The sequence below is a fragment of the Monodelphis domestica genome, chromosome 2 (assembly GCF_027887165.1).
Source record: "Monodelphis domestica isolate mMonDom1 chromosome 2, mMonDom1.pri, whole genome shotgun sequence".
Taxonomy (NCBI): Eukaryota; Metazoa; Chordata; class Mammalia; order Didelphimorphia; family Didelphidae; genus Monodelphis; species Monodelphis domestica.
In genome coordinates, this window is record NC_077228.1 from 492,993,993 (window position 1) to 493,015,870 (window position 21,878).

At 40.9% G+C, this 21,878-nt stretch overlaps 1 protein-coding gene across 25 annotated transcripts in view; it reads left to right on the forward strand.

Moving 5' to 3' along the window:
- Positions 1-21,878, forward strand: part of LOC100617812 (myomegalin) — a 312,633-nt gene that overhangs the window by 200,243 nt on the left and 90,512 nt on the right. For 16 of the 25 annotated variants that reach the window (XM_056819272.1, XM_007485320.3, XM_056819284.1 and 13 more), the window contains 12 exons: positions 8,482-8,613; positions 9,127-9,246; positions 10,837-10,929; positions 11,044-11,256; positions 14,173-14,331; positions 16,020-16,133; positions 16,413-16,550; positions 17,169-17,348; positions 17,996-18,190; positions 19,830-19,916; positions 20,280-20,361; positions 21,395-21,486. In XM_056819272.1, coding sequence (XP_056675250.1) covers positions 8,482-8,613; positions 9,127-9,246; positions 10,837-10,929; positions 11,044-11,256; positions 14,173-14,331; positions 16,020-16,133; positions 16,413-16,550; positions 17,169-17,348; positions 17,996-18,190; positions 19,830-19,916; positions 20,280-20,361; positions 21,395-21,486 — 1,605 coding nt within the window. Of the gene's footprint in view, positions 1-126; positions 2,222-8,481; positions 8,614-9,126; positions 9,247-10,836; positions 10,930-11,043; positions 11,257-14,172; positions 14,332-16,019; positions 16,134-16,412; positions 16,551-17,168; positions 17,349-17,995; positions 18,191-19,829; positions 19,917-20,279; positions 20,362-21,394; positions 21,487-21,878 lie in introns of those variants that run through there. The other 9 variants (XM_007485311.3, XM_007485312.3, XM_007485307.3 and 6 more) reach the window with 1 other exon arrangement.

The window sequence follows — 21,878 nt, forward strand, 5'->3', positions numbered from 1 at the left end:
ACATCAGGTGAGGTGGGAGGAGATTCCTGCACACTAGAAAGAGATCTCGAATCTATGGGGAGCGTTTCATGATGCGCATGCTGTCAGCTCTCTAAAATGATGCTTTGGCACAGACTGAGAAGAGGAGGGAGGGAAAGAAAGAGGAGGAGGAGGCGGAGGATGGCGCTGCCAGCTTGCATCAGGGTACGTGGCACTCGCTGTCCCTGCGGCCGGGAAGGAGGAGAAAGGGGAGGAGGTAGAGGAGGAGTTCTTTCTCTCCTCCCCCCGTCCCTTGCGCAGGAGGATTCACTAGCCGACTAACAGCTAACAGCTCCGAGAGAGTCGGCTTGCAGAATCGGGGGCCCTTCCTCTGCGGAGCCCCGAGCTAGCAAGGCACATCGGCCTCACCCCCAGCCTTCTCCGTGACCGTTGCCAAAGAGCCGTCTCCGAAGAGCGTTAAGAGAGGGACACCAGTCCCTTGGACTACAATTCCCAGAGGCGCTATGCGGTTCCCGCAGGCGCAGGAGTTGCTGGCGCCATCTTGAAATCTGATCCTCAATCTCTGAGCTGGAACGTTAGTGGAGGCTGCTGCGCCGGCGAAGGCTACATCGGCCCTGAGCGGAGGCGGTTGCGGTGGCTGCAGCTAGAAGAAGAAGAGATCAGGTCGCTGTGCCCGTGGCTAGATGGCCGAAGCCAGGATGATCGGTTCAGAAGGAGGCCGGCGCCGTGGTCGCTTGGCATCCCCTTAAGTCTCCCGCCGGTGGACGGTGGGGTCTGTGAGGGGCGGGGACGCGCGCTCCCTGCCAGTGGTACCCAGAGCGGAGCGTGCGCGCGCACTCGCGGGAGGACGCGCCCAGGTAGAGGTACAGGTGTGTGCCAGCCGGGAGAGCGGGGCACACGGGCATGGAATGCAGGCGATCGCGCCCCGAAGCCACCCCCAGTGATTGACCGCCTCCCATCCCACCTTATCCCATCCCATTTTGCTCCATCCTAACCCACCTGATCCCATCCCTTCTCATCATTTTTCACCCATCCTCCCTTATCACATCTTTACTCCATCCCACTCTACCTTATTTTCATCCCATCCCATACAATCCCAGCACAGCCAGGAGAAAAGATGAAGGAAATCTGCAGGATCTGTGCCCGAGAGCTTTGCGGCAACCAGCGTCGCTGGATTTTCCACACCACCACAAAGCTCAACCTCCAGGTGCTCTTGTCCCACGTACTGGGAAAGGATGTCTCTCGAGATGGCAAAGGAGAGTTTGCCTGCAGCAAGTGCGCTTTCATGCTGGACCGAATCTATCGCTTTGACACTGTCATCGCCAGGATTGAAGCCCTCTCCATTGAACGCTTACAAAAACTGCTGCTTGAGAAGGATCGCCTCAAATTCTGCATCGCCAGCATGTACAGGAAGAATAATGACGACCCCAGCACTGAGGCCAAAGTGGGGAATGGGACTGTGGATATTTCCAGTTTACCTGATGTCAGATATTCTGCACTACTTCAGGAAGATTTTGCATACTCTGGGTTTGAGTCCTGGGCGGAAAATGAGGACCAGACTCAAGACTTGCACAGCTGTCACACTTCTGAGGGCCCTGGAAACAGGCCCAGAAGGTGTAGAGGCTGTGCTGCTTTAAGGGTTGCTGATTCTGACTATGAAGCCATTTGTAAGGTACCTCGAAAGGTGGCCAGAAGCATCTCCGGTGGGCTTTCTACCAGGTGGTCCACCAGTATATGTACTGAAGAACCAGCCCTGTCAGAGGTTGGGCCATCAGACTTACCAAGCACAAAGGTACAAACAGATGGGGAAAGCATGGAGGAGGGGACCCCTGGTTCTTCTGTGGAATCTTTGGATGCTCCTGTACAGGCCAGCCTTTCACAACAAAAAGATGAGGAAACTGAGAGAAGCACTAAAGAACTCACAAAATGTGATTGCTGTTCAGATGATCAGACTACCCAGTACATGTGTGGTCACAAGCTGGAACTAGCCCTTAGCATGATTAAAGGTTTTGACTATAAGCCAATCCAGAGTCCCCGAGGGAGCAAGCTTCCTATACCAGTGAAATCCAGTCCACCTGGAAATAAGCTTGGCCATCTCATGGCAGATGGAACTAGTCCCAGTTTCTTAAACAGGCCTGTGAAACCCCTTTCCAAGACACCTGTGGGCTATTCCCTGGAGATATCTGACCTACAGGAGCTGTGGGATGATCTCTGTGAGGACTATTTGCCACTCCGGTTCCAGGTATATGATATGTAATACTCTAGTACTTCAGTTTTATCAGATTACACAGCTAGCTGGCTACAGACTTTCAGCATGGTATCTAATTAGTGGATATTCAAAGTTAAATAGTATTTCTAAGGTTTTTAAGGCATTCTAACTACATCTTTCCTTGACTTTTGTTCTCTCATTTCTCTTTTGCCACTTTTGTTTGTGGGTGTGTGTGTAGGTTAATCCATTGCTTTTTTCATTCTGTGTGCAGCATTAGTTCTCCCACCCCTCACCCCCCCCCCACTAATTTTTTTAGGCAAAAGATTGAGCCAAAACTATGTTCTTGGGGAAACTTGCCTTTAAGAAGGAAAGCAGCCTTTGCTCTAATACCAGCTCTTTCTTATTTTCCTCTTCCTCTTCTAACTTTTTAACTTGATTGTCAGCAGGAGGATTAGTTTTTTCTTTCCCCCAGACTAGCCTGGAACAGTAAATCTTTCTATGTTCAGGTGCTCCCAAAGAGACTGCAACAGATGGGAAGGTTTCAGGCAAATCCATTAATTAGTAAAGTGCTATCCCAGAAAAATGCTTTTGCTCATCTTCTGTCTTTATTGTAATTAATGGGATCATTTGAGGGCTCTTATTCAAGATGGTTTGTTTTATCCCCCCCTGAGTCTTTTTTTTTTTTAAGATCTTGGGGATTAAAATAAGATGTTACTTAAAGCATTTAGGCGAAAGCCACTCACAGCCATCAATCCCAGGTGCATCTATTATGGGTATATTTTCACCAAGCTGGGGTTTACATGCTTATCTTGTGGCAGAACTACACCAATTAGTGTTTTGATTTCACTTAATGACTTAAGAGAGGCAATTGGTTTTAATGCATCTGGTCTCAGAGAGTAGAGAGTTGCTGTTTTTTGTCTCTATAGAAACCATAAACACTAGATGCCTATAGTTTTCTTCAGTACTTTAGAAACTATCGTATTCAGCAACGACATAGGCACACACATTGTCAACTAGAGTGAATACTTAAGAATTATATTAGCGTGCTAGGAGCCAACAGAAGCAAGAACATGAACTTTATTGATTGAAAACTTAAAGCAACTCAGGGAAGCCAAATTAAAATTTTCCTAGTATCAGAATTGTATCCAAAGTAATATCTTCTCAGAAGAAAGAAGAAAAATATATACTGTACTTGTATATGAGAAAACTCTTTGGAAAAAATACATCAAATAACAAGATTTAGTACTATTTTTAATTTTCTTACATTTAAAAAAAAGTCCATTATTATGCTTAAAACCAGGATCTTTTTCTTTTATGCTTATTCTGTTTATATGCTTTTGGATGTAAATATTAATAATGATACTGTTTTGCTCATGTTTGTGTAGCACTTGATAGTTTATAGATATAGAGATAGGTTATTCAAATAATATTTCCTCCATTTTACATATAAGGGAGCTATGGCTTAGAGACATTTAGGAAGCATCCTTGCTGAATCTATGGTCATATCAGCCATCTCTTTGGCTAAGCATCATTGCAAATAAAGCTTAGTGTTTTCATGTCAATATTCTGTAGAAGTAATACTTGCCCAGGTGGAATGTTTCATTTCATAGATGGATAATAGGGCAGGAGAACAATGATTAAAAACAGCTCAACACAAAGTTTTGCTTTCACTTTCAATCAATCTGCTCGGTTTTTTGAGCTGGAAGATAGCATATGATCTAGTCTAACCCTTTTATTTTACAAATGAAGACACTGAATCCCCTAGAAAAATTGTGACTTACCCTAGGGTCACCTCTAAAAACTAGATCTTCCAGTTCCTAGCATCAAGCTTTTCCTTCTCTACTACATTGGCTGAAATATTTCCTTAAAGGTGTGAGAGGAATCTTAGAGTCCTTTCAGTATAACTAAAGCTACAGAAGAAAAGTGTTTTGGGGGGGTTCTGTAAATTAAAAATTGGTAGTATTAGACATGTTTTAATATATGTCTTCAGAATCACCTCTTGGCCCATATTTACCAAAGGTTCAGGATATGAAAAGCAATGTTTGAATACTTGGCCATTGTGGTTGACCTTCTTACTAGCTACCATCTCCTTAACTGAATCAGAATTTATAAGAATGTGAAAAGGATCTTAGAGATGATCTGGTCCAAATCTTCATTTTATAGATGAGAAGATAAATCAGATTGTTCCCAAGTCACATAGCTAAATTTCATAGCCAAGGGGGAATTTGGGGCTCAGGTTTCCTATTTCATTCACACCTCTGCTTAGACCACTGTATCATTGTGCCTCCCTATTGTTTGTAAGAGAGCATCATGGCCAAATGAAAGAGGAGAATTTTAGAAGCTAATTTATTATTCCCAAATTTGCAAAAAAATGGGAAATAGATTTTATCACAAGATAAGTGGCATTTATGGTATTATTCCTAAATAAAAATCACTTGGCTGTTATCCATTTTGGAAACTGGTTCTATTGTTGATTTTACTAGACGTCCTTAGCAAGAGTGCTATAGCTGAGTGGAACAGAGAAAGAGAGGCTGGGTTGGAGAGGCATTTCTCTTATTGACTTTTCTGGCCCCTTACACAAATAGGGCATTAGTGAGTAAAGAAAGACCTGTAAATTTTATTTTGCTAACACCTGCTTTAGAATTTGGAAAAAAAGACAAAAGAAATGGAATTTTCCCTTTGAGTCCTTTGTTTAATTCCACCCTTGCCAGGGGACTACCAGTCTTTGTTCATAAACACTGCTCTCAGGGAGTTTCTCTTCATAGCTGATTTTCTGTATTAAAAATATTATCCTAATGTTTCTACTCATCAATTCCTTTACTTTCTATGAATCAGTTCCATTCTTTCTGTTGTTTTCACCCAAGAATTCAAGGCTGTTAACATATTGAAGCCATATTTTATTCAGGGTCCTCTTTTCTTCTTTGTCTGATTTTGAACTAAGAAAGGCCCTGGGGATATGCTTTCTCCCCTAAACCTCTTCCAGGATGCTAGTACATCTGGCCCTTTTCCCATTTCAGATAACTACAGACTAGAGGAGATGTTTCTGATCTCTGCAGTAAACCTTGTAGTGACTGAACTGACTCTCTCCTTTGTTGGAGCAGTTGGCTTGTTACAATCTCCCTTTGGAAGTTGATAAGAGTCAAAAGGGCCATCCAGGAGTTCAGGACAAAAACTTTAATTTTCTACTACCATGTAATTGTTCATTTTCCATTCATCAATGGCCTGAATTGTAAATTACAGCACGAGATCTGAGCCTTATAATTTTGAGAACTTGAAGCAATGCCTAGCAAAGTACTGCTTAACTAGAAGAATCTGTGTAACATTAGTAATGTTGCAGCCTTTGCGTTGGATTGAATTGCTGGCGTTTTGCTAGCAACCAAGACAGGAAGTGGTTTTGCTTTCTAAAGCTGGAATAGTGATTCCACCTCTGGGTTAAGTGATTTCATTTAAAAATTGCATTATCACTCCAAAGGCATTTTAGCAACTCTGTAAATCTCAGAGTTTCTAAGTTTTGTTGAACCAAAGTATTGTAGATGGCAGATTTGCTAAAACTTTCATATCTCTCTCAAGTAATAAAAATTTGATCCTTGAACATATCGAAATAGTCATCAACATTATAAAAATACAAGTTCACGGGCCTTAAAAAAATTTCATAACCCTTTTTGTCTTAGAATTGATATTAAGTATCAGTTTCAAGGCAGAAGAGTGGTAAGAGCTAGGCAATTAGGAGGGGACTTGCCTTGAGTCTCACAGTTAGGCAATGACAGGGTAAGATTTGAATCCTGGATCTCCCTTCTCCTGGCTTGGCTCTCTATTCATGGAACCACTAACTGCCTCCAGCCCATTTTTAAAAAGGGGATAGAGAAGAATGGGACATTTTTCTGATACCTAGGGATTTAAAGCTTAAAGATATCTTCAATGTAAGATTTTTTTTTTTATCAGAGCTGTGAGTCATTGCCATGGGAACTCTCAATAAGAAATCTCTCTCTCAGTTCCAATGTAGTTTGTCACCTGTAGCTGCTCCAATTCCTTGACTTTTGAAATTAGTTCATTTCTAGCCTGAGTATAATGTGAATCACTGCTACAAATCTGATCTTTAGAGAGAACCATCTGGCCAAAAAGTTGCAAAATTAGCTTTTATGTTGCTTTCAGTAGAGAAGTGATTCCTTGTAATTCATGTTGTTACATTCTATTCTTTGTTAGTTATAGTTACTGGGGATAACAGAACAAATGCATTAGATCCTTCTTTCACAGCCCCAAACTCTTAATGGATGGGCTTGTGATTAAAATTCATGTTTTTACACCCACCATGCTTTTCACATCTTTTTTTTTTCTTTCTGGCTACATAGAAGAAAAGTTGAAAACAAATTAAGCCAAATCTGGCCTCAGACACTTCCTAGCTGTTTGCCCCCAGGGCAAGTCACTTAACCCCCATTGCCTATTCCATATTGCTCTTCTGTTTTAGAACCAAAACCAATTAGATTCTAAGATAGAAGGATTTTTCTTAAGGAAAAAAAAAAACCAGATTAAGCTTGTATGTTTCACTCTCATTTGTCTATAGAGACAGAGTTTTTATTGAATTGAGTTCAACTAGAAATCAGAAGGTATGGTTTATCTTCCCAAGTTTACTACAGATTTATCAGGTTACTTGCTGTTATGTCTTTTGTCTCCCTTTTCCCTATTTGCAACTGAAAGTGGTATTCTTTGGTCCTTACCTGATTTCCATAGGAGATTATGAACTACTTGGAGATGAAATATTTAACAAGAGGTTTTTTGTTTTTTGTTTTTAAACCCTTACATCTTAGAATCAATATTGGGTATTGGTTCCAAGGCAGAAGAATGGTAAGGGCTAGGCAATGGGGGTTAAGTGACTTGCCCAGGGTCACAAAGCTAAGAAGTATCTGAAGCCAGATTTGAACCTAGAGGATCTCCCATCTCTGGGTCTGACTCTCAATCCACTGAGCCACCCAACTGCCCCCTTAACAAGAGTTTCTTGATGGGAGCTTCCGAACTCTATAGTCCTGAGTCCCCTCTTCTTCCCCCAGTTTGTCTTTGTTGTCTTTAAAGTCAGAATATAAACTTAATATATCAAAGGATCAATGCTTATAGTCCATGAATGCCTGAGTTACTTTTGAAGACAACTATCAGCTAATATTTATTGAGTATCCATTAGCTGAATTAGCTCTGTGAAGTGGGATAGGCTTTAATTTATGCTTCAAGAATCTGAGTAGTTTTTTTTTCCTTTTTTTGAGTAGTTAATTGCTCTTAGGAAGGGGTTTATATTACTCTGGCAGTTTTATCTTGTGAAATTTGCATTTTACTTAATTTTTAAATTTTATTTTATTATAAAGATATTTTACCAATTACATGTAATTCCAAATTTCCACAAGTTTGCCAGTTATATGATCTAAAATTTTACTTGATTTTTTTTAGATAATTAATTATTCCATTAAACCCAAGACTTCCATTTTGAATTCATTTAACTCACTAAAACTGTGATCCTCTGATTTCTAAGTCCACTAAATCTTTTCTCCATGAGTAACAATACAGATGACTTGACTCTCACTAGGTTTTCCAGAATTTTGAGAACCTTAATCAGTCATGATTTATATCTTAACCCCTTTGAACATAAGTAAGTAGTTTATTAGCATTTCTACATACCCCTTATCGATAACTTCACTTTCACAATTGTGAACATAAGTGACATTTCAGACTTCCTATAATCTTCATTATCTTTCTAGTTTATATGTTATAAATCTGTCTTTTAAGTGGCACATTTTAAGGGACATACTTGATAGAAGGTAAAAGTAATACCTTGTCCTCACTATAAACACTATTCTGACAATTGTTCATTCATGACTTTTGAATTCATCATTACAAGAAAACAAACTAGTTTTTAGTCATCCTTAAAAAAAAACAAACAACTATTACGGGCAGCCTGGTGTCTCAAAGGATAAAGAACCAGGCATAAAATAGGAGGTCCTGGGTTCAAATCTGGACTCAGACACTTCCTAGCAGTGTGACCCTGAGCAAGTCATTTAACCCCAGTTGCCTAGCCCTTATAGCTCTTCTGTCCTGGAACTTATACTTAATATTGATCCTAAGATAGAAGGTAAGGGTTTAAGAAAGAAAAAGCTTATCAAACTCCAGACTAAGTTGATTTGATATAGTGATATCAAATCAGTGTCTCTGAAAAGGGACCATTTCTTTTCTAGCAATCTTGTGAAAAATAAGACCCAAGATAATTGTTAGAGTTTGATTTGACTGCTCTTTGACATTTTCATTTCTTTTAGAATATTATTGAAGAGCCACTCCAACAACAGGAACCGAATTCAGATGAGGCCACCATGACCCAACAATGTGTGTCTGATTCTCACTTGGCAGAACTTCAAGACAAAATTGAGCAATCAGAAACTGCCAACAAGGTATGGCTTCATCCTTAGTAAACTTGGATATACAGTGACTGAAGGCCAATAAATGTTGGATCCCCGTGAAACCTGAATATGCTTGTCGGGTTCAACTAATCATTTCTATGAGATCTGCCTAAGTAGTTTTCAGCTACTGGAGGATTTTTACTCCCTTTTCTTCTTAGGGAATACTTCCCCTGACCAAATTATTTTCTTTTCATCTTTATTTCTCTTGGGATTATAGTTTGTCCATAATTTTTTATGTTATTAAGGTCTATGCTTAGAACTAACATTTAACCTAAAATTCGGGGGGTTTCTTGGCTCTGGTTTGACTCTTTGTCTCCTTCTAAAGAAGGCAAGTACCTCCTATTTGTCCTGTCTACTTCTGCTGATTCACTTACAGGTTTACTGCATAGAGAAATAACAGGGGACTGGGCCCTTGGTCTCTATTTCCTGAGAATCTCAATGACATCCCAAGCTTTGGGAAAGACCATTTCTGACCATCAAATCTTTGTTCTTTGCCAAGTACAGATTCTACAAGAGAAACTGAATGAAATGAGCTGTCAACTAAAATCTGCCCAGGAAACATCACAGAGGCACGATTGTACCATTCAGAACCTTAGTCAATCTTTGAAAAGCAGGGAGAGCGAGGTAAGAGATTTCCTAAGGAATGGTCCTAACTTAATGATATCAAATCAGTATCTAGGAGGGACCCATTTCTAGTTAAAAGAAAATAAAACCCCCAAATAAAAATAAAACCCAAGATGGCTGTTAGAATTTGATTTGGCTGCTCTTGACAACAGTCTGGTTGTTTCTTCAGGGGCTCCTTACAGAATACTGCTCAGGCTGCCATTCTATAATCTGAGATTAGTCTAATTTTTTTTTTCATTTTGTTACCCATTAAGTCCTCTGCTTTTACTCAGACTGTCCTCCCCCCACCCTCTTTGCCTCTTGAATTCCTTCCTGTCATTTAAAGCTCAGCCAAATACCCCTTCCATCAAATCTGTCCTGAGCTACCCTAATTAATAATCCCTCCCTCTTGTTCTTAACTCCAGACTTTACATGCCATATTTCTAATAAGCTTATCTAGTATTCTGTGTGATTGATTTATATCTTGTATCTTCCATTTGGTTTTTCAAGTCCTTCAGAACCTGGCCCCTTTCCTACCTTTCTAGGCTCTTTATGCCTTCTTCCCACACCTACTCTTTGATCCAGTGTGATGCTGGCCTCCTGGCTCTTTCTTACATGAGACACTCAGTCTCTAGACTTCAGATATATTCACTGGCTGGTGCCTCGCATGTTCTCCTGCCTCAGCTCTGCCTCCTGGCTTCCCTAGCTTTCTTCAAGTCCCAGCTAAAATCCCATCTTCTACAGGGAAGATGTAGAAGTCTGTCCAGGCCTCCTTAATTCTGATGCCTTCCCTCTATTGATTATTTCCAGTTTATCCTGTCTGTAACTTGTTTGTACATAGTCTTTTGCATTTTTCTCCCCCATTATCCTGTGAGCTGCTTCTTCTTTTTATTTATTTATTTATTTTTATTTTAAACCCTTACCTTCCATCTTGGAGTCACTACTGTGTATTGGCTCCAAGGCAGAAGAGTGGTAAGGGCTAGGCAATGGGGGTCAAGGGACTTGGCCAGGGTCACACAGCTTCCTGTGAGCTTCTTGAGATCAGGCCAGGTCTTTTGCTTCTCTTTGTATTTAGCATTTAGCATAGTGCCCGGCACATAGTAGAAGTGCTAGATGACTGAGTAGCTTTATTTACCATTTCCTCTACTAGACTTTAAGCTTTATGAGCATAAGCCTTCTTACCTAAGCTTTTATCCCTCAACATCTATCATAGTTCCATATACCATGGGTTGTAAGAACTTTTAATTGAGTCTATTGAAGTGGGAAAGTATGTTTTCCTTCTCTAATTGTAGACACTGATTTTTCTTGTAGCAAGAAACAGAGCTAAATACCCTCCTGTCTTAGAATCAATACCGAGTATTGATTCCAAGGCAGGAGAGCATTAAGGACTAGACCCCAAAAAGGGTTAAGTGACTTGCCTAGGGTCAGGAAGTATCTGAGTCCAGATTTAACCCCAGGATCTCATGCCTCGAGGCCTGGCTCTCTATCCATTGAGCTGCGGTACTGCCCCTGTACTAAGTATTTTCTACCATGACAAAGACTTGGTTGTTCTTCACCATGGTCAGGGAGGTTGTAGGCCTCAGGTTTAGCTGCTCCTTTATAATCTTTCAGACTGAAGAGCTGTACCAAGTAATCGAAGGTCAGAACGAAACTATGGCCAAGCTTCAAGGCATGCTGCACCAAAGCCAGCTCGGACAGCTTCAGGTAAATGAGCATTACTTGGGCAGCCAGTTTACTGGCGCCATTTGCATTTTGTTGGTTTTCTAGCCCAGTCATTGGCTCAGGCCTCATTGTTAGATGTTTCTTTCCTCTTGTCAGACCCCAGAAGATGCCTCCCTAGCTCAGCAGCAGGTGGCCCTGCTGGAGCTCCAGAATGCCTTGTTCTGCAGCCAGCTGGAGGTTCAGAAGTTTCAGAGAGCAGCACAGCGGAAGGAGCGGCTCCTGGAAGATGCCAAGCGGAACCTTCAGTTCATTGAGGCTGCAGCTCTGCAGGTGGAGCAGCAGAAGGAAGCTGCATGGACGCACAATCAGGTAAATCATTAATCGGGCTGGGGCAGCAGGAATAAACTTTGCCCTCTGCCACGGCTTCCTAGGACTCAGTTTTGTTCTATTTGTGATTTATAAGCACCTTTGGCCCATCAACCTTGTCTTGGTAACTCAGAAAGCCTTTATTTGAGATTTCATAACTAGAGTCAACCAAGCAACAAACTTCTTGGTTGGAAAGTACCTTTGTCATGCTATTTTCCTAAGAGTCCACTATGTATGCATTTTAATTTGAAATCAAAACATATTTTGTAGCCTGAAGTTATTTTCTTGAGAATCTTAACCAAAATTAATTTTTTAAAAAATCCTTACCTTCTGGCTTAGAATTAATACTATGTACTGGTTCCAGGACAGAGGAGTGAAAAGGACGAGGCTATAGGGGTTAAGTGACTTACTCAGGGTCACACAGCTAGGAAATATCTGAGACCAAATTTAAACCCAGGACCTCCCATTTCCAGGCCTACCTCTATCCACTGAGCCACCTAGCTGCATCCCCCAATTAAGTTTTTTTAAAATAATATTTTATTTGATCATTTCCAAGCATTAATCATTAAAGACAAAGATCATTTTCTTTTCCTCCCCCCCCACCCCCATAGCCGACGCGTGATTCCACTGGGTGTCACATGTGTTCTTCATTCGAACCCATTTCCATGTTGTTAATATTTGTATTAGAGTTTCGTTTACAGTCTCTCCTCTGTCATGTCCCCTCAACCGCTGTAGTCAGGCAGTTGCTTTTCCTCGGTGTTTCTATTCCCATAGTTTATCCTATGCTTATGCATAGTGTTTTTTCTCCTAGATCCCTGCAGATTGTTCAGGGACATTACACCGCCCCTAATGGAGAAGTCCATTACGTTCGATTATACCACAGTGTATTAGTCTCTGTGTACAATGTTCTCCTGGTTCTACTCCTCTCGCTCTGCATCACTTCCTGGAGGTTGTTCCAGTCTCCATGGAATTCCTCCACTTTATTATTCCTTTTAGCACAATAGTATTCCATCACCAACATATACCACAATTTGCTCAGTCATTCCCCAATTGATGGGCATCCCCTTGTTTTCCAGTTTTTGGCCAAAACAAAGAGCGCAGCTATGAATATTCTTGTACAAGTCTTTTTGTCCATTATCTCTTTGGGGTACAGACCCAGCAGCCAATTAAGTTTTAAAGATGAAACATTTTGAAGATTTCTGCTGCAATTTATTCTAAAAAATGTTTCAACCTATATTTGAGCTCTGACAGAGGTCAGAAGACATGCAGAAATGTTAACTCAGAAAAACCTATTGAAACCAGAGTTAAGAGTCAGGGAGAGGGTTGTTTTTTTTTTTTAACCCTTTCTATTTTAGTAACAACTCTAAGGCAGAGGGCAAAGGGTAGGTAAATGGGGTTAAGTGACTTGCCCAGGGTCACATAACTCAGAAAAGTGTCCAAGGCCAAATTTGAACTCAAGTCCTCCCAACTCCAGGCCTGGCACACTAATCACTGAGCTGCCTAGTTGCCCCTCAGGGAGGGTTCTTACTTTTTTCATTAGTTCTTGGAAGGATATTGTTTTCTTGACCAGGTTTTATCAGAATATAGTTTAATCTTAAAATTTTAAATGGTCCGACCTAAAAATTTGAGAGCTATGTTGGGCTGGGTTAGTTAGTCCTCACCAGCTTTCTAGGAGGATTAGAGGAGTAAGCATCCTCATTTCACAAGCCTTTTGAGGATAAGAAATACATTGAAAGTTTTTGACAGATTCCCATTTCTGAGTTACCCAGATATTCGCTGCTAAACCTAAGCTTTGAGCTAGCCTGTGTGATTTGTTTCTTGCCTCATCATCATTGCCTGAGGGGGAGGCAGCCTTTCCGAGGTACATGATGGATCTTAACGAAGAGATATCTATCACCTCAGCCATCATTATCACCATCACAAAATCCTTCCTGGCTAGCTTTGCTTCAAGAGCAGCGCTTCCGGACTGATGCCGAGCTGTTGGCATCCAGTGTGGCATGTGCCGTGAAAACACTTTCCTTCACGCGGTCTGCACTTGAGCCAAATCAAACCTCAGTGCCTTCCTCATCCTCTCCTGGCCTGGAACACTCTCCTGCCCAGGAGTTCTCTATGGACATCCTATCCATCCTTTAGGGACCAGCTCAAATGCCACTTCCCACTGGCAGAAATCTCTTCCTTTCCCTTTTTTATTCCATCTTCCTTTTCTCATGATACTTTGTACGTTTCAGATGTATATTGTGTGCTATAGCTTTTGTGTATTATGTAGCTGCCATTTTGTATTTGAACACTCTAAAACATATATATTTGTATACATGTTTTATGGCATCTAATTGATTGTAAGCTCCCTTGGGGTAGGTGGCACAGTGGATAAAGCAGGCCTCGGGTCAGGAAAACCTGAGTTCAACTCTGGCCTTAGATGGGGGGGGGGGGGGGGGGGCACTGAACCAATGTCTGGCTCAACTCTGATTCTAATACTTACATTGCTCAATAATTGTACTAAAACTAACCTGTCCTCATTTGGCTTTTAATTTCTAAATGTTTGTAAAGCAGATCTTCTTTTGTGGGAAGGGACAAGGGGTGGGTGAGTCTTTTTGTAAGTATAAAATAAATGAACACATAATTGTATACAAAACTAAAAAAAAAACAAAACGTAAAATTGGGATAGTGGTAGTACCTCCCTCCAGAGCTATTGTAAGGATGGAATGAGAGAATATTTGTAAAGTGCTTAGCACAGGGCCTGGCACTTAGTAGGAGCTCGGTAAGTGATTAATCTTGCTCCCCTGAGGCCTAGCATACTGCCTCACATGTAGAAGACATGTAGGTGTTCATTCAGGGGAAATCTGACACTTTTGAGAAGCCAGCTTTCACTAGGGATGTGAGGGGAGATTTTGCTGACAAAGGTTCTGTGTTTGACTTCAGGAATTGCGAAGAACACTGCAGCAGCTACAGGAAGATTTGCGCAGTAGGACCAAGCAGCTTCACATGCTGGAAAGCACAAAGTACCGCGATTCCCAGGCCCAAGAGCAGAAGATTCAGTGTCTGACCTACAACCTGCATCAGAAAGACCAGCTTCTGCAGGTCAGAGGAGTCAAATGAACATTAGAGTTGGGTCATGGCCTTAAATTCCTCTTACTGATCACTGAGACTTCCGATTTCAGAGGCTTGTCACCCCTATTTGAGTTCTTCTATCTAGAACTCTGAATTGAGCTTGCCGCAAGCAGGTACTATCTGTAAACTAGGAGATCCAGGGCCTTCTCTTAAGAAGGTTGCCGGCCTGCTGAGGAAACACCACCAGCAGGCCTGGAAAAGCCTTAAGACTTCCACGGCCATGAGTTTTGGTAGCCAGGCCTGTGTACAATAGGTGACCCCTGGAAGAAGGAAGCCGCCTGGCCCACTACAGACTGGGAGTAGCTCCGCAGCTGATCACCTTAGAAAGAGCTTAGACAGGGCAGGGGGAGCTTGAGTAATTGCCCAGGTAACTTGGTCAGGATGGGCCAGGGTGGAACTTAAGCCCAAACCCATGACTGCCTGACATAGAGGCCAGCTCTGCCCTATGGCACATGGCATCTTCCAAATACAAATAAGAATTAGAGTAAGTAAACAGTGAAGGGGAAAGCAGGACCTGCGAATAAGTGCCATGTCTATAGATGTAGAAAAAGGTCTGATTCTGTCTGAAACGACTATTTTACATTAGAGGTCATCATATCCCATGCTAGGTTTGCCGTGACTGCTCATCACATGGCATGTTGCAGGGCTTCAGTAGATTTGTCCAGCCTAATATTCTGTTTGCAGACACAAGGGATGCTTTGGAGGAGAGCATGGGTGTTCCATGTGATTTAAATATCCAGAGCTTAGACATTAGAAAGTTAGGAGTATCTCCAAAACTTTTCTTCCTCGATGCATCTGTCTTCTAAGGCTGAAGCAATAAAATGCCTTGAACTTCATTAAAAAATTCAATTTCCAGACTGCAGAGCCACTAGGTAAATACAGGTAGAGTGGAAACAACCCTTGAGAATAGGATCGTCTAACCCGTGTAATATGAGGAACTTGATACTTCAGTTTCATGGGAAGTTGAGGTCCCAGGAGTTCTGGACTGCACGGAGCACACCAGGACCTGCCTGAGCAGTTCAGGAATAAGCGGAAAGCACCTGTCTGTGTTCTCTAGTCCTCAGTAGAGGAGGCTCTACTGATTGTCCATGGTGAAGATTGTGCCCACTTATTATCTTTCTACTCCCGGGTTTACCCCCTTTACCCCCGTAGGACCCAAGGTAAGTATAGGACAGCCTAATGTTTTCAGCCACTTTGGTCCCATCCTTTTGTTAGCAGGTCATTTTCCTCAGGCAGGTAGGTGATACTGTGGATAGAGCACCAGACCTGAAGTTGGGAAGACCTGAGTTCAAATCCAGCCTCAGATATTTCCTAGTGTGGGATCCAGACAAGCCAATTAACCCTGTTTATCTCAGTTTCCTCATCTCTAAAACAAGCAGGGCAAGGAAATGGCAAACCAATACAGTGCCTTTGCCAAGAAAACCCCAAATGGGGTTGCAAAGAGTTAGACATGACTGAAATGATTGAACAACAGCAGTTTTTTTAGGCTGCTGGTCTTCAAAGGGTTAGTTGGTATTATTACTAAGAATCAGGGAGAAAGAAATATAAGAGCCAATTTGCATCTCCTTGTAAAAGCTGAAGACTTATGGTATAACCTTGATCGTCTTGCTATCTTTGCCAACGAATAACTATGGAAAATTCTTTCTGGGTCTCACTAGGAATATCGAGAACTCATGCAACATCAGAACAACTCTGAGAAAAGCCTTGAGGCCAATGAAATGATGCTTGAGAAACTTCGACATCGAATCCAAGATAGAGATGTTGCTTTAGAGGTAAATCAGATGTAATTTGGTTCCATTTACAAGAAAGGCTGTGATGGAGAACTTCCTAACGACTGTGTAGAAGGTTTTTAATGTTGGGAGATGTAGAGTTAAGAAGGTGGCCCCCTCTTCCTCACTTCAGACATTACTGGGCACTGATTCTCATGGAGGTCCAGGATTTTTTCCTGAAACCTTCCACTTTTATATCATTTTTAAATCAGGTAACATTTTTGAAGTGCTTGGCATAGGGCTTCATAAGTGCTTATGTCCTTCCCCACTGTTTCCTGGCAGCGGGCCATCGATGAGAAATTTTGTGCCTTAGAAGAAAAGGAAAAAGAGCTACATCAACTTCATCTTGCTGTAAGAGAACGAGACCATGACTTAGAAAGACTCCGCTGTGTCTTATCTTCTAATGAAGCCACCATTCAGGTAGGCATCAAGCCCAGGCACTCCCTCAAAGATTTCCCCCTTCTGCTAATATAAAGCACTGCTCCTTGCCTCTAGTTTTTTTTATAATCAAAGCATTAGCCTTACCTGTTTCCCAGTCATATGAAGAACAAGGTAGTAGTCACTTGTCTTCTGGGAGGAACAAACTCTATGTTCTTCTGATGGCATGTTGTATGTGATAATACTGCATTGAAGCAGTCTACTAGTCTTGAGTTGGCTAAAATATTGACATTTAGTCTGTAATTTCCTCCCAGATGTTTGAGGCTTTAACATTTCAACTTCTTAAAAGACTTGTCATCCTTTGGGTTCCAGCCCACTTTCCTTCTCAAACCCTGGCTGCACATTATTGACATTTTATGCTTTCATCAGAATCTTAATCATTGGGGTTAAGAATTTCTGGTGCTATCAGTTCAAGCATTTGGGGTTAGAATGCAGAATTTTTCATCTTGAGAAAAAATGTGTGAAAAGTAGAACCCACCCTTAGCAAAAGCTGAATTTTGTTTACCATAAATTAAAGAAGAAATCTAACCTATAATTTTGTCATATCATTGAAAAACGACTCCTTGATTTCTGGCATTCACTTTCTTTCTATGGCCATAGAGTATGGAGAGTCTTCTGCAGGCTAAAGGCTTAGAACTGGAACAGTTATCAGTTACCTGCCAAAACCTTCAGTGGTTGGAAGAAGAAATGAAGAAGAAATTCAACCACTGGCAGAAGGAGCAAGAGGGCATCATCCAGCAGCTACAGACCTCTCTACATGACAGAAACAAGGAAGTGGAGGCAAGACTTTGTAGTTAGTGAGATCTTGGCAAACAGGCAGGCCATTTCTTGGGGTCTCCCATGATTCTGCCAGTGGTGTGTTAGGATGAAGTTGGTGAACTTATTTGTTGGTTTCTATCTATATCACTGAATGACTAGACATGTCACTGAATTTAGCCATGTCTGTATTCCTTCCTTCTGCCTAGAACGGGTGGGATGATAGTTTATCTCCTTTATAGGAGTAACATGAGAACTGATGATGACATCTGTATTTTTCATGGAACTGCTAGACAAAAGAACCACACACACACACACACACACACACACACACACATAGGCTATTGGGTACAGTGTGCATGTCCTTTTTTCTCATTTTAAAGCAATTTCTGCTCTCTTGGATGTTCATTAGCAGAAAATAAATAATCATTTTCTGCTAACTAACAATCAATAACTATTTCCCAGACTGATTTGTAAGTTGTCATTCTAAACATTCCTTATATAAATTCAACATATGATCTTCCTAATTCAAGTGGCCAGTAATTTCTGAATCTTCCATAGACCAGAAATCTACAAGCCTTTATAGCTGACCATCATAGAAGGGATAGATGAAGGAGGACACCACTGTCTTCCTCTCCTTTTCAAAATGTATTCTCTGACTTTTCCCTCAGGATCTTAGTGCAACATTGCTTTGCAAGCTAGGACCAGGGCAGAGTGAAGTTACTGAAGAGTTGTGCCTGCGTTTACAGCGGAAAGAAAGGATGCTGCAGGACCTTCTGAGTGACCGAAATAAGCAGGCTCTGCAGCATGAGATAGAGATTCAGGACCTGCTCCAGGCTATGAGCACCAGGGAGAAGGAGAGCCAAGTAAGGCCTGATCCAGACTCACCACATGGAGTGCACCATTCTCTCTGAATAGCTCAACATTATTATAAGATACTTATATACATAACCACTCATAACAAGCAGTATTTCCCTCCCTAGAGAGTCATTAATAATTTCTATGTGATTATAAAAATAAACTGAGATTATTCTGTCTGAAAGAATGAAACCAAAGTAGGAACCCAAGGATTCTCTAGAGATCATACTGAGGCATACACACACGGGTTATAAACTAAAGCCAAAGTAGTTATTGTCCAGATCCTCAAATAGCCCAAATCTCATGCTTCAGTGTTATGTGAAGTATCTTCTCTCCTCTTTTGAAGGTTCTGAGAAGGTCTTAGGTTCTTGTCCAAAAAAGAAAGGGAAAGCGATGGAAATTTCCACAGAGACTGGCTACTATAACTATTATAGATAGTTACATACTACAGAGTTACATACTCTCTCTATATATAAAATGTAGTTATATACTATATAGTTATATATTATGTAGTTATGTATACTATAACGTTACATACCATGTATATATTTCATATATTTTATATATACTATATAGTTACATAATATATATATACTATGTAGTTATATAGTTATATATACTAGTTATATACTACATAGATACTATATAGTTACAGACTGCATAGATACTGTGTAAGTTATATACACTATGTAGTTATGTGCTATAGTTATATATACTCTATATTCATATACATTATATATATATATATATACATACATGCATACTTGTTACTATAACTACTATGAGGACTAATGCATTGATTATAACCTGCTGGTTTTCCATTAACTTACAACTTGAGTAATTCTAATTCTAATTTTTTTTTAATGTATTGTTATCTTATATCTACATTATCTCCTTTCCTCAGCCTGTCCTAAGGAGTAATTCAATTTTAAATAATTTAAATAATGAATTAAATAAGTCAATTTAAATAAAAAACAATTTAACCAAAGTAACTAATCGCAGCCACATCTAACAGTCTGTGTATAAGGAAGAGAGAGAGAGAGAGAGAGAGAGAGAGAGAGAGAGAGAGAGAGGCATGTTTTCTTGTTTCTTCTTCAGAGCCAAACCTAGGTCATTATAATTTAATTTCTTCTTGGTGCTCCTAGAAAATAAAGATCATTTCTGTGGTTCATTCAGACTAGAAGCAATTCTCTGGCTTTTCCTTTAGTACCATTATCAGCTTTATAAAACCATGATGACCCAAACACAGACTGGCTTTTGTTGTGTTGTGCTTGTTAAGCTCTCCTGATCATTTGATCTGATGATTGATTTCTTCTGGATAGCCCTAGTACAAAGGAACATCTCTCCACTTAACTACAAGAAGAGTAACAAGCATCTCAATAGGAAATAAATGGTACTCACAAGAAGGATGAGCTTCCATACTCTTTCCCTTGATATTGGCTCAGCTTCCAGTAGTGAGCAGGCGTCCCTCTGGCTTCCCTTTTAATGCTGAAGTCAGTGTTCTCGGCTTGTTGGACAAGTTCACTCTTACAAGTAGGAGTCCCTGAGGGCCTCGTCAGCTTGCCTTTGAGCCAGAGAGATACAACTCCGATGGCCACATCTGGAGTTTCTTTCTAATGTTACGCTGTTGCATGTTCCTTTTATCAGGTGGCTGTGGGGAAGATGGTGCAGGCCCTGATGGAAAGAGGCACGGAGGTGCAGACCCTGCGCCAGATCATCGGAGGGAAAAACTTGGTAATAGTCCTTCCACACAGGGTTGTTTGTTGTGAGGATCAAACGGGATAGTAAACATGGAGCACTGGGGGGCCCTGAGGGCCTATCATGTTGTTCCATTGCCCCAGAGGGGCCACATTCACCAGCCGCCATCATGAGGAGCAGCCTGTCCAATGCTGCATTGCACCCCGACATTTCATATTCTTTTGGTTCATTTATTCCTAAATTGTGCTCCCAAGGATAAGAACACGTTAATCTTAGATTATGGCAAGTTCTTATGACTTTTCAAGGTCTAGATCAGTTTTTCTTGCTAATAATCTTTCCTATGGAGGATTTCATAGACACCAGATGTTTCCCAAACGCCCTTTCTTTCCTTCTTCTTAGCAATCGATTCAAGGAAACATCAAAGACGAACCCACTTCAGTGACTGCCAAAGGCAATGCCAGCACAACTGTGGCTCAGTCAGGCAAGTATCACCTATCACTGCCCCTTTCCTACAGCTATAATAATAGCACATTTGGCCAAGACCTTTCATTTCTTCGTTCTACCCGAATAGTCCACATGGAATCACTCCTTTCCACATTACCCCCAAATCTTCTTTTTCCTTTCAAGGAAGTACTTGTTAACAAGTTTTTACAAAAAAAAAAAAAATCTTTATCTTCTGCCTTAGAATTAACACTGTGCATTAATTCCAAGGCAGAAGAACAGTAAGAGCTAGGCAGTGGGGGTTAAGTGACTTTCCCAGGGTTACACAGCTAGGGAAGTGTTTGAGGTCACATTTGAACTCAGGACCTCCTGTCTCCAAGCCTGGCTATCTACTGAGCCTCCCAGCTGCCCCCTTAATAGTCATTTTAACTATTTCACTTTTTAAAAAAATTTTAGGGGTAGAGGACAGAAGGAATGCAAGTCACTTACCTCAGGATATATCCCCAAAGTTTCGAGCCTCTGAATTCCAAAGCCCATTAGAGACAGCTTTGATCCCATGCCTAGTGGGAGCAGAAATTTGTGTTACAATGCTCAATCTATCCTACAGTCCAGGCATTTTTTTTAATACAGAAAAGCTGCAAATATGAAGGGACATTTCAAGGATGACATCCAGTTAATTCCAGAACCAGAAAATTGCCATGTTGTATAATGTGGTATAGAGACAAGTCAGGTTATGGGTTTAGTGTAACAGGGCGTGATTTCACACTATTGGGTAGGCCAAAATTTTGTTTTTGACAATTTGTAATGTCTCACTGATTGACAATATTTGACTATCATGAAACACTTCAGATGAACTAGAAACAATGCTGGGTTTTCTTACCTGTCAGAGACCTAGAAAAATAATAGTGAATAGGCTGTGTTTATATTACTTATTTGAAAGATGGGCATAGACTTTTAGAGGTTGGTGGTTATTATAGGTTATTATACACTGGGATAAACAGCAAGGATTGAATATACTATGACAGGTTTTAATTGTGATTAAACCTCTATAAGTATTCTGTGTTTATTTATAGGAGTCATGGAGACAACTGCAGAACTGGAAAAGGAACTGATTCATGCCAAAGAGGAACTTGAACTCATAACAAGAAAAGAAAGAGAAAGTCGGGTAAGTATTGTGGGCAGCATTAATTTCCAAAGTACTTTTTTCAAAGCCTATTTGTTTGTTTTAGCACATTTGTCCCTTCAATCCAGGTATCCTAAGTTAGTTAGTTTGGGGAAAGGAAGGTAAACTGTATTACAAATTACCACCATGAGCCATTGCTTTTTTTTTAACCCTTACCTTCTACTTTAGAATCTATATTATGTATTGGTTCCAAGGCAGAAGAGTGGTAAGGGCTAGGCAACTGGGGTTAAGTGAATTTCCCAGGGTCACACAGCTGGGAAGTGTCTAAGGTCAGATTTGAACCCAGGACCTCCCATCTCTAAGCCTGAGCTATCTCTTTTTATACAGTTGGAATCATTAAAATTACTCAGTGATGATTGTTTCAAATATAAATC